Source organism: Chiloscyllium punctatum, chromosome 40 (genome assembly GCF_047496795.1).
Source record: "Chiloscyllium punctatum isolate Juve2018m chromosome 40, sChiPun1.3, whole genome shotgun sequence".
Taxonomy (NCBI): domain Eukaryota; kingdom Metazoa; phylum Chordata; class Chondrichthyes; order Orectolobiformes; family Hemiscylliidae; genus Chiloscyllium; species Chiloscyllium punctatum.
The window spans coordinates 17908995-17926204 of NC_092778.1; the positions used below are offsets into that span (position 1 = coordinate 17908995).

At 38.7% G+C, this 17210-nt stretch overlaps 1 protein-coding gene across 1 annotated transcript in view; it reads right to left on the minus strand.

Moving 5' to 3' along the window:
* The window catches only part of ift70 (intraflagellar transport 70), a 68536-nt gene that overhangs the window by 14140 nt on the left and 37186 nt on the right, over positions 1–17210 (minus strand). The window contains exon 15 of the mRNA XM_072559401.1: positions 3079–3150. Coding sequence (XP_072415502.1) covers positions 3079–3150 — 72 coding nt within the window. The remainder of the gene's footprint in view (positions 1–3078; positions 3151–17210) is intronic.

Here is a 17210-nt window from a genome sequence, read left to right on the forward strand (position 1 = left end):
CATGTCAGATAGCCTCAATTGATATTAAAGTTAAATATCCTGATTAAACCACCACTGCTCTATAAATGTAAACTTGCTGCGTTTACACAATATATCATTTCACAGCTGCAACCTATGGAAACTGTCCCATAGTTCTAAGTTTGTTTATATTTCTTAATTCTATCTGTAAAATTCTTAATTTATCAACAATTTTACTGTTAGATGGAACAATGAGCATGCATGTGCACAAACAGAGCATTCCAGTGCTAAGTCACTGCTAAGGGACAGAGCGGCTAAAACCTATCAAAAAGACAGTGCTATCCATATATTCATTGGATGGAATCAAACTCCTGAGCGTCAGAAATCTAAATATTGCATTAAAAATAAAGCTGAGAATTGCATCAACTGATCCTGATTACAATGTTGAGTTGCCAATTGTATAATGAGGAACGTGAAAGATATTCATGATCAATATAGTGAATAATTATTTGCTATTACCATGGACTTTGATGAGAATAGCGACATGTGATTTAACATTGAGTGTAGTGATCAATTAAATAAAAAGGAAGTTCGCTGCTCTGAATAGTCAGCAATTCCTCAGAATGATGAACTGTTCTGGTTAATTTCCAAAGTCATTGTTATGAACAAACACTTCAGAGAAACTTAGATGATGTGGAACTGCTATGTATACTAACATCAACATGCACAACTTTAGTGATGTGACCCACGCAGAGATATAATGTCAAAAGGTGTTCCTGTCACAGTTGACCGTTGTTACAGGAGCAGTGTATGCACAGATGGCTCCTGGTGGCCATCATTAACGGTAGCCTACATGTGAACATATTTACTGTAAACACTATAGCTACTTCTCATCCTCTACCACATTCTCTAACTGTTTTGTGCACCTGTGATGTGGAGATGTCAGTGGGGGACTGGGATGGGCAAAGTCAGAAGTCACATGACATTAGGTTATGGTCCAACAGGTTTATTTAAAATCACCAGCTTTCCGAGCCCATCTCCTTTACTTGTTGAAAGAGCAGTGCTCTGAAAGCTTGTGATTTTAAATAAACCTGTTGGATTATAACCTATTGTTGTGTGTGACTTCTGACTTTGTACACCTTCAATCTGGTATAATTTGTTTCTAGCTCTGACCTGAATTCAGTCATCTCTGTGTAATGGTGACAATATTATGCCCTTCAGGCTGAATTTATGCCTGCAATTTATTTAATGTTACTATGCTTTTCACAGGTAAAGAAACTCTTACTTAGACCACAACTTGTTGTTTTTCTTGGTTATATTCTCAAATTTCTTAGTTCTCTCCCCAGTTTTAATTACATCATTGAGTTTACTCTATACCTGTAATGCCTAAAGCAAAATGTCTGACTGTTACTTAACTCGTTGCTTTATTTTTTTGTTCTGAGCTATTAGTCATATTACCTTTACCACCTGAAATTTTTCCCTCACTCCTCATTTACCATTTAAAGACCATGTATATGACCATAAGAAATAGGAACAGGAGTAGGCAATTCGGCCCCTCGAAACTGCTCTGCCATTCAATGGGTTCATGTAGATCCTTCCTGCTCGGATTCTGCCCTCAGGTTAGTTCAAGTGAAGCCCATCCAAATGGTACAACTTCTTGCTACACTGGTGTCAGTCTCCCATGAAATGAAAACCCTCTTTCTCCCATCACACCTTCCATCACAGGCTCTCAGTCCAATAAAAGCAAAATACTGCAGATGCAGGAAATGAAAATTAGAAACCACTGCAGAAATAATGAATCTGGCAGCATTTGTGAGGAGAGGAGCTGAATTAGCATTTCAATCCAGGTTCCAAAGTCACTGAAAGTCAGGGTGACTGAACTTGAACCGCTAACTTTGTTTCTCTCTCCACAAATGCTGTCAGACCTGCTCGGTTTCTCCAGCATTTTCTGTTCTCTTTCCGAATCTGCACTAATTTGCAAGTATCTCAGGAATAAGATCAGGCTCTGTAGATTTTCATTCTCTCTCTCACCTGGGTACTCCTCACTCAGCACATTATCAGTCACACCAATCCTGATCTGAATTTGTGCCTCTCTCTTAAGTACGCCTGCTGTCTTGAGAAAAATGTGCTGAGACTGCTCCCTCCTTCATTTGTGTTGGAGTTTCCCCAACTTGCATGTTAGCTCAATGCATTAAGCCAACGAGTCTCAAGTTGGAGAATCTATGGAAACAGGCCCACTCAGGAAAGCTCACAACTCCCACATACTGCAGTCTAGACACACAAGCTGCTTGACCATATTAATCTGGATTACTGACAATATCTACTTTATAGTTTACTATTAGGCGTTTCTTTTTCTACACATGATTGTGCTTAAGACAAAACACAGGACAACATTTTAAATATTTATAGCCTCAAGGTTACACAAAGCAATCTCACTAAATACTGACACTTCCTCTTCATCTCTGGAGTTCAGCTCTTTTGTCCATGTTTAGACCAGTGGCTCTTGTGGAATCAAAACTGACTGTCAGTAAGCAGGTCATAAGACCATAAGACTATAAGATATAGGAGCAGAATTAGGTCATTCGGCCCATCAAATCTACTCTGCCATTTGATCATGGCTGATATACTTCTCAATCCCATTCTCCTCCCTTCAGCCTGTAACCATCGGTCCTCGTACCTATCAATTACCAACCTACCCTCAATGAGCAAATAAACTCAATGACTTTGCCTCCGCAGCCTTCTATGGCAATACGTTCCACAGATTCAACCCTCTGGCTGAAGAAATTCCTCCTCATCTCAGTTTTAAAGGATCATCCCTTCACTCTGAAGCTATACCCTTGAGTCCTAGCCTCTCCTACCATTAGAAACGACTTTTCCAAATCCACTCTATCTAGACTTCTTAGGATGCTGTAAGTTTCAATCAGAGTGCATTCCCCCTATCCTTTGAAACTCCATTGAGTACTGGTGTGCTGTCCCAGGGCATAAGATGAGGTGGTGATCAGATGTCAAATTTAATGACTGAAGCTAAGACACATACATTGAAACAAATGTAGTTAATGTAAAAATTAAAAAAAGATTGTTTTTCCATAGGTCGTCAGTAAATGGGGGTCTTTCACTCACCTCTTCATTTTGACTGGTCATAATATAGGAAACACAGAGATTAGCAAGGACAATGGCACTCACATTCAAGATCTGGAAACAAAATAGAATAAGTTTCAGTATTTGTCAACTGAAAAGTAATAGTGCATTATAACTGTGAAGGGGATAAATTACACCTAAGCAGATCTCAAAATCAATGCAAGCAAAGTGACAACTATAATGTACATAATATTAAATCAGACATTTAAAGGTATGAGCAGTTAAAGCACTTTAAGCAATACAATTAACTGTTGCATGTTTAAGCATTGCACAGTATGACAAACATAATTGGAATACATACAAATTGTTATAATGTTACAATTTATTTATTCCACAAGTTCAAAACGGTTGTTATAGTACAGTCTGTTATGTATAAGCAAGGTCAACAAAGTGACTTATAGTAGCATTAGTCTATTTGAAGACAGCATATTCTATTTCATTGACCAATCAATCTACCCACGTAAGAGAAAGTGTAAACTTTTGACAGCAACTTTAAAATCTACCAAAACCTAACTTGACGAAAGAGGAAAAGTATCTTTTCTTCGTTGAAAAAATGGCACAACATGGAGTATTATTGTTGAATTTGTGCACAAAATTTCTAATTTGTATTTCATAAAAAAAAATGGATTTTCCCTGAAAGTGGCAATGAAGGTAGCAGGGACAGGCTAAATAATCGGTGGGATGGGGAGAAATCCCATTTCTCTATTGCCTGCTCAGAAATAAAATTCTGTTTGATAAAGCTGATGGTCAACCTGCCCATCCCACTGCCAAATAGCGATGTTAAGTGAGTAATTAACAAAGGTCTCTTTCTGCCAGGTTGCAGATAGTTCAGCTCCACGCAGGGAGAGAAGGAGCTCGCTTTCCTAATTAGCAATCTGGGCTGACCGTCAGTTTGGTCAAGGAGGTCCCCTTGATCTACATTATGTTGTGCAACACCGAAGAACTTGACCTAGGGCAGGGTGTAGCCTAAGAATCACCCCTTCCCCCCACTTCCTGCAACCCCCAATGTCAAGAACATTCAACTGACCAAACAACTCCTGCTATTTTTTTCCTTTAATCTTCCAGCTAGGACTCCAGAGGGTGGCGCTCTGCCAGCAGCTATGTTCACTTGCATAATCTGGTGAGTTCTTGGTGATGACAGCCTGTTGTTGGCCAGCATTACTGAGCCGGATATGCTGCTCCAGCTTCATAATGGGGGCGGCACGGTGGCTCAGTGGTTAGCACTGCTACCTCGCAGCGCCAGGGATCCGGATTTGATTCCAGCCTCAGGTGACTGTCTGTGTGGAGTTTGCACATTCTCCAGGTGTCTGTGTGGGTTTCCTCTGGGTGCTCCGGTTTCCTCCCACAGTCCAAAGATGTGCACGTTAGGTGAATTGGCCAGTCTAAATTACCCATAGTGTTAGGTGCATTCATCAGAAGGAAATGGGTCTGGATGGGTTACTCTTCAGAGGATCAGTGTGGACTTGTTGGGTCAAATGGCCTATTCCCACACTGTCAGGAATCTAACCTAATCTACTTCATTAGAAATCCCACCAAAGACCAAAAGAATCCTGACTAACATTGGTTCTACTAGACTCACCGAATAAGTAGGCTATGGGCTTTTCTCCACAAAATCCCTTCTTTCAGATTTAGTCTGAAGGTGGGAAAATTCCATCCTGAGTGAATTAAACAGTCCTAAGAATCGGGGACCAAATGTAATGTCTCCAATGGGAATGGTGCTTGCGAGGATATGGTGAGGGGGCTTCAAGGGAATTTAGACAGGCTAAGTAAGTGAGCATGAAAGTGGAAAAAGAAAAAAAAATGGGAAGGTATCCACTTTGGTAACAAAGACAGACATTTTAGAAAATTTCTTAAACAGGGAAGGATTAGTAACTGTTCATGTTCAAAGGGACCTTGGTATTTGAGTCCATAGTCACTGAAAGCCCCATGGAAGTTAGCAAGCAACTTGGAAAGCGAATAGTGCTTGGCCTTTATTTCAAGAGAGTGTCAGTGCAAGAATAAACAATACTTCCTGCAACTGTATAAAGGCTGAGTACATTTTGGCCTCCTTATCTTAGGAATGCTATACTTGCCACAGAAGGAATGGAATGAAGGTTCATCAGAGTGATTCCTCGGATGGCTGACTTGTCCTATCCCTTGAAGGGATTGATGAGAATGGGCCTACACTAGAGTGTAGAAAATGGGAGGCAATCTCCTCTGGCCGGGAAGGGGGGTTGGCGGGAGGCGTCTGGACGTGGGAATAGAACCACAGAGGTTGCACACTTGGACTGAGATGAAGAGGACTTCCTTCACTCAGGGTGAGCTGTTGGAACTCTCTCCACACAGGGCTGTGGAGGTCTAGCTGTTACAGATATTCAAGAAGGGGGTGCCAGTGTTGGACAGAGGTGGATAAAGTTAAAAATCACACAAGCTCCTATTTCCTGTTCTCCTTAAAGATGTTTAGAGGTTAATTGCCTGAACTAAGTAACTTCAGAAAACAACATCGTTGAGATATGCAACATTAAATACAAGAACATATGGAATACAAGTCATCTATTCAATAAGATTGTGGCTTCAACTTCAACTTCAGACCCTTTGTCAAGTTTCCCTCTCATTCAGTTAAATGAGGAAGGGGCAGAACTCAAGGAAGTCTGGGATTAGTTTTTCAATATATCAGGATTGAAAAATGGCAAATATGAGGGGTGAACAGTGTGACAATATGGGACTAGCATTGTCATTTTTAATTCACCTGGTAAAATCAACATGTAAAATGCTGATGTTGAATTATTGTGGTGCAAACACACATTATAAGTAGGTTCCATCAGGAATATTTTCAGTGAACTGCATTGCCATTCACAAACTTGCAGAATATGCATGTAATTGGAAAATGAAGTTCAGTATAAGTACAAGCTATAACATTTGGATAAGAAGAATAAGGAGGCAAACGGCTTTAAAGGAGTGCAGATACAGTAAGGAAACAAAGAGATCTTGGGGTACAATGAGCACATCGCTAAAATTAGTGACAGAGCTTGATAATACCTCAAAAATACATTGTTTGATTTCTAAAGCCATAAAATTGAAATGCACAGAAGTTGGGTTAAACCCAAAATGTGCTCAGGCCACATTTGGAATACAATGCAGTTTTGGGCTCAATATTACAGCGTAAACACTATTGCACCATTGTTCAAAGACCAAGAAAAGGTTTAGACTGATGATACTAGAAGTGAAAGGATAGAAGATTAAACAGGTGTAGTCTATTTTTTCTAGAAATGAGAAAGTGGAGTGGAGGCCAAAGAGATAACTTGAAAATTATGAAGAGGTTTGCTAGCCATGGAGAAATGTTTTCCATTGGGGAGACCAAAATCAAGGTCAGAAAGCTAAAATATTCACCATTACATAGAATCGGCAATTTAGATGAAACACCTTTAAAAGGAAGACTGTGGAATTTGGAGGCACATGGAGAAGTTGAGATGAATCAGGGGAAAGCTAAATGTACAGCATAAATACTAGCACAGATCAGTTGAGCCAAATAGCCTGCATGTGTGCTAGATTCCAGTTGTTCCAACACAATAGTATTGAAATTATCGCAGACACTAGCTATTTTATAATCTATAAATTATGTTTCAACATAGTTTGCCAATCTTCTGTACTTTAAAACTGAAATTTGCACTTCTTTAAATGAATGACTGTTGAAGCAAAAGTTATAGTTTTAACAGGGTATTTGAAATGAATCCAAAAAGGTGTTAAAGGAAAGGCAAGAAAGTGGGATTAGATTTAGATAGCTCCCATTTTGGAGTTAGTCATGGTGTAATGCCAATGTGTTAAGTGACCTCTTTGAGTATTTTTCTATTTGGAACTAGTGAATAGAATATTAAGAACAGTCTAATCAAACAAAAATAACAAATTTCAGTTCCAATAACCAGTTAATTTTTGGATTCCATTTTTAAGAAAAAAAATTGAAAGAGTACAGATATGTAGAACAGGTAAGTGAATTCCAACTAAAAAATCACAGTGAAACATTTACTCCTGCAGCTGAATTGGGATGAATTAAAAAAAACATTCAATGCCTTACAACTGTTGACAGTAACTTCCACTATGCTGTATGAAGGACATACAGTTCCTTAAGAACTACACAAGAAACTATTCAATTCACGACAGTAAACTGGTAGTTATACTAGTAGTTAAAACACAAAGGCTCTTTCGACACTACCTTCCAAACCTGTGATGTCTACCACCTCGAAGGACAAAGGATAGTGTCAGAATTGCCTACAGGTGGATTTGTTGCAAGAGTATTGACAAGCAGAGTCTTTAAAGGGCTTTTGATTTACCCCACAGAAAAATTTCTTTACAATGCTTTGAAAAGGCCTGCTGAACTTGCAAGCTCACCCTTGTCCCACAGAACATTCAATAAAGAACTGAACGCAAAAAACACAATAAAGAACTATCCCTAGCCCTCATAACCATCCATGTGTGCAAACCATGTGTCGCGTCACTACATTTCACCCTAAGCTAGTCTCAACAAGTGACAATCATACAGATGAATAAAATGTAGCCAAGGATATTTACAAATGAAATTTTCACTTGAAAAGTACAAGTGCCACCTTTGTGTTCTCAATAAATCTTATGTTCATAGCAAGTTGGAGTTGGATAGGAAGGCTATGGCTGTGATGGGGAACCTCCCATCTTGGGCAGAAGGGTCTTATATCACCATATCATCAGCTAACAGTGGGTTTCACCACTGAAAAATGCCTCCCATTATGTGATGGCAAGCATCTCCACTGCATGACACTGGCTCTTTCATTGGGATTAAGTGAGAACCAGCAAAACGTCAGAGGGCATAAATGGCTTGCCTCCTATTCTGCCATCAGGATACCAAGTTTAAAGGCTTTCTTCAGGAGCTGCTTGTTTGCACCTGAACTTTGCACTAAGGTCATGGAACCAGTGTCAGTATTGTCTTACCAGACCATAGTGCTGCTCTTTCATTACATAAAGATGACTGGTGGTAGTTTAACCGGAGGGTAACCATGCCACAGGCAAAGGGAGAGGTTGCAAAAGAGAACCCTTCACGGTAACCTCAGTTGGTGCGGAAACTGAACCCCCACTATTGACATCATTCTGCATCATAAACCTGCCATCCAACCAACTGAGCTAAACCAACCAAATCAGTCACCTCATTCTGAAACTTGGCAAAATTTAAAGTAAAATCAGCAATTTAAAGTCAAAAAAAAGTTCACCTGTGCAACACAAGTGGTACTACCACTTACTACAAAATCAGTTTTCAAGATACTTTCTTTAATTAGCTCATCTAATTCATCATTTCCAGAATTAATTTTCATTATTATTGGTCCCTAGCAGACACTAAAAATAGATCTCCATGCCAGCTTTAAAACAATTCCTTGAAATTATATAATTTTGGAGAAATGTAGTAACTCACTTTACAATTAGAATTGATTTGATATGGCGATTCAATACAGATGTCTTGACATAACCTTGAGATAAGATCTTGCAAGGTTTACTGTTACATTACAATGAAAGCGTATGACCATAATACTAAACAACACTTCTCACATTTAGATACTGCTCTGTTAAATCAGCTCAACAGTTAAAAAACATCTACTGTCAGATTTTGTTTTTACTGAGTCTTCTTCAGCAGGAACATCTTTACATGATACCCTGGCCCAAATATGGATAAACAAGGGAAACATTATCTAATATTGGCCCAATGGCAGTGAAAGGTGGGGAAAACTCATGTCAGGCTAGCCCAACTACAGCTGACAGAGGTGAGAAGTGATGTTATATTTTCCTAAATGTAGTAAACACAGGTAGAGGTTCAAATGCTTGCATAAATTAAGCAGCAATTGATACATTATCCTCTTTATTTATTAGTGTTAATGGTAACTCACAGAATTACATCTATCATCTGCCTAGTGTCACTTAATAACATTTTAATTTTGGCACAGTTCGAAAAAATTCTGATTAGAATGGACGCTAAATTACCTGCAATTTTGCCATGTTCAAGTACAAATCCTGATGAAATATAGATGCAATATTTTAAGAACAATCGCCCTTAAAATGGAACAACTAGAAATGATATTTTACAAAAATTATTTTTACATTATTTAAAGCAACATTTATATTTTCTGTTTTGGAACAATGTACTACAACAATTTTATCTTCTTAAGCAATCTTTTTCACAGCTTTAGTTCCAATTTTCCCTTTTGCTATAATACCTAATGGACTTTTTCTAATAAAGCATATAAATAATATGGTTGTAGAATCTACTCTATGAGTTACTAGCATTGGAACGGTATTAAAATGAATAAAGTTGTAATGGGTCACATATACATGAGCATTTTGATGCATTCACTTGCCTAGCATCATCATATGGTTGTTAGTACACAGGGCCTTTAAAATTGCCATTTTTGTTCAGATAATTGATGGAAAGATGTGCAGGTCATAGAGTCATCATGGTACAAAAGGAGGTCATTTAGCCCATGAAGTCCATGTTGACTCTCCGTAGAGCAATCCAATCAGTCCCATTCCCTTGCTCTATCTTTTAAATTTAATGCCATTTATGTGCAGTCCAATTTTATTCCAAGATCATACATCATCTCTGCTCCCACCATCTTTGTAGGTAATGGGTTCTAGACCATTATCATTCACAGTGCAAAAAGACTCCCTACATATCTCTTTCCTAAACTCTTATCCCATAGACCTTGTTCCATAAGATCATGGGGAACATATGTTCTCTTCCCATCATAATCTATTTGCTTGGATTAAACCTCCTCTTATTTAATTTCTCTGTCAAGGACAGCCCATAGTCAATAGAAAAGGAAAACAAATTAATTTTTAAAAAGTTTGAACCGGAAATGAGTCAGGAGAGGTAGAAGGAAATAATGATGCTCAGAATTGTACATTGACAACCATACACTTTTAAAAAGGAAATTGCAAAGTTGCAGAATAAACAGTGTTAGATGGAGAGGAATTTGTTAAGTGCATACAAGAAAATTTTCTGATTCAATATGTGGATGTACCTACTAAAGAAGGTGCAAAGATTACTCTTGGGAAATAAGGCAAGGCAAGTGACTGAGGTGGGGGACCTCTTTGGGGCACGTGAACATAATTCTATTAGTTTTAAAATAGTGATGGAAAGAACAGACGGATCTAAAAGTTCTAAATTGGAGGAAGGCCAATTTTGACGGTATTAAGCAAGTACTTTCACAAGTTGATAGAGGGTGGATGTTCGGAATTAACGGGACGGCTGGAAAATGGGAAGCCTTCAAAATGGGATAATGGAAGTCCAGAGACAGTGTGTTCCTGTTGGGGTGAAAGGCAAGGCTGGTAGGTGTAGGGAATGCCGGATGACTAGAGAAATTGAGATTTTAGTCAAGAAAAAGGAAACATATGTCAGGTATTGATAGTAAAGATCGACTGAATCCATAGAAGAATATAAAAGCAGTAAGAGTATATTTAACAGGGAAATTAGGAGGGCAAAAGACAGACATGAGATAGCTTTGACAAATAGGGTAAAGGAGAATCCAAAGGGATTTTATAAATACATTAAGGGCAAAAGGATAACTAGGGAGAGAATAGGGCCTCTCAAAGATCAGCAAGGCCACCTAGGTGTGGAACCACAGGAATGGGGGAGGTACTAAACAAGTGTGGAGAAGGACATGGAAGATATAGAATGTAGGGAAATAGATGGTGACATCTTGAAAAAATGTCCATATTACACAGGAGGTGGTGCTGGATGTCTTAAAACCCATTATGCCCAGGATCTGATCAGGTGTACCCTAGAACTCCATGTGAAGCAATTGTTGGGCCCCTTGCTAAGATATTCACAGATGAGGTGCCGAAGACTGGAGATTGGCTAACGTGGCGCCAGTATTTAAGAAAAATGGTAGGAAAAGCCAGGGAACTATAGATCAGTGACCCCGACATCAGTGGAGGGCAAGTTGTTGGAGGGAGAGGATTTACACGTATTTGGAAAGGCAAGGACTGATTAGGAATAGTCAGCATGGCTCTGTGGATGGGAAATCATGTCTCAATAATTTGATTGAGTGTTTTGAGGAAGCAATGAAGAGGATTGATGGGGGCAGAGTGGTGGATGTGATCTAAATGGACTTCAGTAAGGCATTTGACAAGATTTCTCATGTTAGACCGGTTAGCAAGGTTAGATCACATGAAATTCAGGGAGAACTAGCCATTTAGGTACAGAACTGGCTCATAGATTGGAGACAGGGGGTGGTGGAGGAGGGTTGCTTTTCAGACTGGAGGCCTGTGACCAATGGTGTGCCACAAGGATCGGTGCTGGGTCCATTGCTTTTAGTCATTCATAGAAATAACTTTGACGTGAATATGGGAAATATGGTTAGTAACAATATTGGAGCTGTAGTAGACAATGAAGAAGGTTACCTCAGAGTACAACTGGATCTTGATCAGATGGGCCAATGGGCCAAGGAGTGGCAGTTACAGTTTAATTTAGATAAATGTGAGGTGCTGCATTTTACAAAGGCAAATCAGGGCAGGACTTATATATCTAATGGTAAGGTCCTGGGGAGTGTTACTGAACAAAGAAACCTTGGAGTGTAGGTTCATAGTTCCTTGAAAGTGGACTCGCAGGTAGATAGGATAGTGAAGAGGCAGTTAGTATGCTTTCCTTTACTGGTCAAAGCATTGAGTATTGGAGTTGGGAGGTCATGTTGTGGCTGTAGAGGACATTGGTTAGGCCACTTTTAAAATATTGTGTGCAATTCTGGTCTCCCTCCTATCGGAAGGATGTTGTGAAATTGAAAAGGTTCAGAAAACATTTACAAGGATGTTGCCAGGGTTGGAAGGTTTGAGCTATAGGGAGAGGCTGAATAGGCTGAGGCTGTTGTCCCTAGAGTTTACAGAGGTTTATAAAATCATGAGGGACATGTTTAGGGTAAATAGATAAGGTCTTTTCCTTGGGGTGGGAGAGTCCAGAACTAGACGGTGTAAGGCGAGAGGGGAAAAATTTAAAAGGGATCTAAAGGGCAGCTTTTTCACGCAAAGGGTGGGGTGTGTATGGGACGTGCTGCCACAGGAAGTGGTGGAGGCTGGTACAATTACAACATTTAAAAGGCATCTGGATGTGTATGTGAATAGGAAGGGTTGTGGACCAAGTGCTAGCAAATGGGACTAGATTAATTTAGCCGGCGTGGCTGAGTTGGACCGAAGGGCCTGTATCCATGCTGTACATCTCTATGACTCTAAATATACACTATTAAAAGTATCGCTTAGGAATAATGCTTCCACAAAAAGAGGTTAAAACAAACTAGGAGAGGAGAAAAGGTCATCAGGCTTATAGATCTGTTAACATTGAAAAGAAAGAAAATGACTGAAGATTAAGAAAAGCATAGGAAAACAATGAAGGATATCAAGAGAATTTAAAAATAACAATAAAGTACTTTTCAAATATATTAACAAAGAGTGGATTCTCAAATGGGAAGTGGGATCCAAGAACGTAGTGAATCAATTGATGATGAATGGAAATTAGCAGCAATACCTAATTACTTTCTTCTTATTTGTCAATACTGGAACAATGCTGGAGAAAAGCTGTCTCTATTGCCTATAAAATGAGATATTATATAATTGCCCATCGTTGCTCCACAGGCTCTTTGAAAGAGTTCTTCTTCCTGTTGTATCCTTATAATCCTGCAATTTTGTTCCCTTCAAGGTATTTATTCTACTATCATGGGTAAGTTATCAGTGAATCTACTTCCCTTTCAGGTGGTACATCATAGATTATAATAACTCTCTGCTTAAAATAAATTTTCACCTCACCTCTGGCTCTTTTATCCCTCACCTCATGTTATTTGATCCCTTGGTGAGTGGCAGTAGTTTATTTTAATATACTTGGCCAAAATCCTTTATGGTTTTGAACACCTCTATGGACCTTAAACGTCTCTGTTCTCAAGTCAACTATTACAGTTTTACTAATTTTAGTCCCTCCTCCGAGGTACCTTTCTGGTAGATCTCTTCTGCCTCTGCTGTTAATGACACCCATTCTATGTTTGATTACCAGAAATTGAGGAGGCTGAGAGAAATAGGAGGTTGGGGCAGGGTAAGTCTCGGAAATATATTTCAATGTTCTACAGTTGGTGCTTGTGCACAGGAAAACTGAAGACAGGTTCATGCTATACAAAAAAAGACAGAACCAACCTGAGTAATGACAGGCTCAGGATATTATTAAGTTGGAGAGGGCTCAAAAGAGATTTACCATGATGTTGCTGGGTATGGAAGTTTTGAGTCATAAAGAAAGGCTTGATAAGCTGGGATTTTTTTTCATTGGAGCATAGGAGATTGAGAGGCTACCTTATAGAAGTTTATAAAATAACGAGAGGTATAGATAGGATTAATGGTAGTTGTCTTTTACCTAGGATGGGGGGGGCGGGGGGGGGGGGTCAAGACTAGGTGACAGTTTTAAAGGTGAGTGGAGAGAGGTTTAAAAAAGTTGGAGAGGGCTCAAAAGAGATTTACCATGATGTTGCTGGGTATGGAAGTTTTGAGTCATAAAGAAAGGCTTGATAAACTGGGATTTTTTTTCATTGGAGCATAGGAGATTGAGAGGCTACCTTATAGAAGTTTATAAAATAACGAGAGGTATAGATAGAATTAATGGTAGTTGTCTTTTACCTAGGATGGGGGGGGGGGGGTCAAGACTAGGTGACAGTTTTAAAGGTGAGTGGAGAGAGGTTTAAAAAAGACGTGAGGGGCAATTTTTCCTTTACATAGAGGGTGGTTCACATGTGGAATGCATTTCCTGAGAAAGTTGTGCATGAGAGTACAACATTTAAATGACATTTGGATAAGTACAAAAATGGGAAAGATTTGGAAGGATAAGAGCCAGGTGCAGGCAGATGGGACTAGTTTGGTTAGGGATTATAATTATATTTGGCATGGACGGGTTGGACGGAAGAGTCCGTTTCCATGCTCTATGACTCTATCTGTGGTCAGGAAAGGTTTGGTGCCTGTATTGAAAGATTAAATTCTTAAATGGATTGAAAAGGAAATATTTAGAAGCAGTTGATATAGAAATTAGTCTGAGTTTCATACTACAGGAAAGATGTTGAACAATCAAAGAGTTCAATGAAGATTTGTGAAGATTTTACCTTATTTGAGTAGAATCAAATGTGAATAAAGACTTGGAAAATTGCTCTTGTTTTAGTTAGAACATGAGAGGTTATGGAATAATTAGACAGAGATATTCAAAACTGTTAACAAAAGGAATGATAATGCTGAAACAGCTTGTTCCCAGTGATTGAGAGGCAGAGATTGTAAAGGTACAAAAACAAATTTAGATACAATAAAAAAAAGAGTAAACAGCAGGAGAAATGGTTTTACACAATAGGCAATGAGATATTGAAAAGTGCTATCAGTTAGTGCACTGAAGCAGGGACCATACTAATATTTAAGAATAGGTGTGCTGAAAGGAAAATAAATGAAACATGACAGCAGGACAAGCATAAGGGATCAGGACCACACAGAATAGACATTCACAAGGATTGGGTGGGCAAATAATATGAAACATCAATTTTCCTGCTCCTCGGATGCTGCCTGACCTACTGTGCTTTTCCGGCACCACTCTAAATTTCAGCCTGTTTCTGTATTAATTTTAATTAACTCCACGCATTAGTCCATAATGTTCATCAAGAACATTGAAAATCAATAATTTTTATATCATATTTTGATTGCCGTCTTAATTTATTATTTTGCACATAATAAGCTTCTATTTTTGTGTTATTGCGTATATGTAAATGCTAGAGAGCTTGCTCACCTGGGGCCAGAAAATGCATGCTGAAATATTTTATAGCTGGATTAACATTCACAACTCAACTCCTTTTCGGTGGATCACATCAATAATTCTTAGCCCTTGCTACATAGTATAGATTTGGACATGTTGGCAATTTTAGTTATTTTAGCTTAATTAACATGAATTCAATAGGTCTAATTTAACTTCTGATTTTTAAAAAAAAACTTTCCCTTTAGACCATTTGTCTGTTATTTAAAAATATACAGATAAAGTAAAAATTATTTTAAAAATATTACGTGAAGCTTTTTGGCAGATTATGTTCATAAAAATTTGTAATTTTTATTAATGACTTGGATGAGGGAGTCGAAGGGTGGGCCAGTAAATTTGCAGATGATACGAAGATAGGTGGAGTTGTGGACAGTGAGGAGGGCATTTGTCGTTTGCAAAGGGACTTAGATATGATGCAGAGCTGGGCTGAGGAGTGGCAGATGGAGTTCAACCCTGCCAAGTGTGAGGTTGTCCATTTTGGAAGGACAAATAAGAATGCGGAATACAGGGTTAATGGTAGGGTTCTTAGTCAGGTGGAGGAACAGGGGGATCTTGAGGTCTATGTACATAGATCTTTGAAAGTTGCCACTCAGGTGGATAGAGTTTGTAAGAAGGCCTATGGTGTATTATCGTTCATTAGCAGAGGGATTGAATTCAAGAGTCGTGAAGTGATGTTGCAGCTGTACAGGACTTTGGTTAGGCCACATTTGGAGTACTGTGTGCAGTTCTGGTCGCCTCACTTTAGGAAAGATGTGGAAGCTTTGGAGAGGGTGCAGAGAAGATTTACCAGGATGTTGCCTGGAATGGAGAATAGGTCGTACGAGGATAGGTTGAGAGTTCTCGGCCTTTTCTCGTTGGAACGGCGAAGGATGAGGGGTGACTTGATAGAGGTTTATAAGTTGATCAGAGGAATAGATAGAGTAGACAGTCAGAAACTTTTTCCCCGGGTACAACAGAGTGTTACAAGGGGACATAAATTTAAGGTGAAGGGTGGAAGGTATAGGGGAGATGTCAGGGGTGGGTTCTTTACCCAGAAAGTGGTGGGGGCATGGAATGCGCTGCCCATGGGAGTGGTAAGAGTCAGAATCATTGGCGACCTTTAAGCAACATTTGAATAGGTACATGGATGGGTGCTTAATCTAGGATAGAAGTTCGGCACAACATCGTGGGCCGAAGGGCCTGTTCTGTGCTGTATTGTTCTATGTTCTATGTTCTAAAAAACTAATCTAATTTCTTGTATGTTTCAAGCTGCTAAACAAGATTGTGTAATATCTCCTTAAATGGGTTTTAAATTAAGTTCTTCACAGGGTGCTTTTGTTCTGTTGAATCTAGGAAATTCTGGGATATTGGAGAAGCTCATACAGCTTTTGGTGATTGATCTAAAATTCAACATTCTTTCTAACTTTGCAGAATAACAGATTTTCAGCATAAAAATCTGTTAATCGAAGAAATGGGCAGCCTTATTTGTCTTTGGAATAAATCCAATGTAAACTGCTAGAGATAGGGCATTTTCCAATTCGATATCTCTAAAAATTACGTTATCTACCCCCCAAAAAAATGGTACGTGTTCTGTTGTGACTAAATAGACAGACAAAAATCACCAAATAAAAGTACTTCAGCACTAATTAGTGTGTAAATTTAAGTTTAGTTCTATGCTCAGTAAGGAAGTATTTTTTGTTTCATCATGGAATGTGCTAAATTTAGTTTTCACACAAAGGGAAAACTTGCAAAAACCTAATAACATCACGGAAAAGAGCAGCTAGTGATCACTCAGTTGCCTGACACTGCTGAAGTTTCAGTTTTGTCTGAACCATGTTATACTTTACAAATTCAAAGTAAACCATAGGATTTCGACTATGGCTGCAAAATTCTAGAAGAGCTCAGGTTAAGGCCACAGGCCTGACCACTTATTTGAAAATGCATCTCAGGATATGGCAATGCAGTATTCAACAAATATGAATTATGATTATAACTACCAATTGAAAATGTAAATATTACTGATTATCTAAATTATTGAACTTTCATTTATGAAAAAAAAGGAAAGAACTGTGGATGCTGTAAATCAGAAACAAAAACAGACTTTGCTGGAAAAGCTCAGCAAGTCTAGTAGCACCTGCGGAGAGAAATGTTTTGGGTCAGTGACTTCTCCTCAGAATGCAGTTCCCTCCACAGATTGAACTTTTCCAGCAATTTCTGTTTTTGTTTCACTTATAGTAATTTGATGCCTATTAAAGTATAAATAACAAGTGATAAAATCTTCAGGGACAGGGTGTTAAAATACTGGGGATGAGGAAAGGAACAAAACAATAAT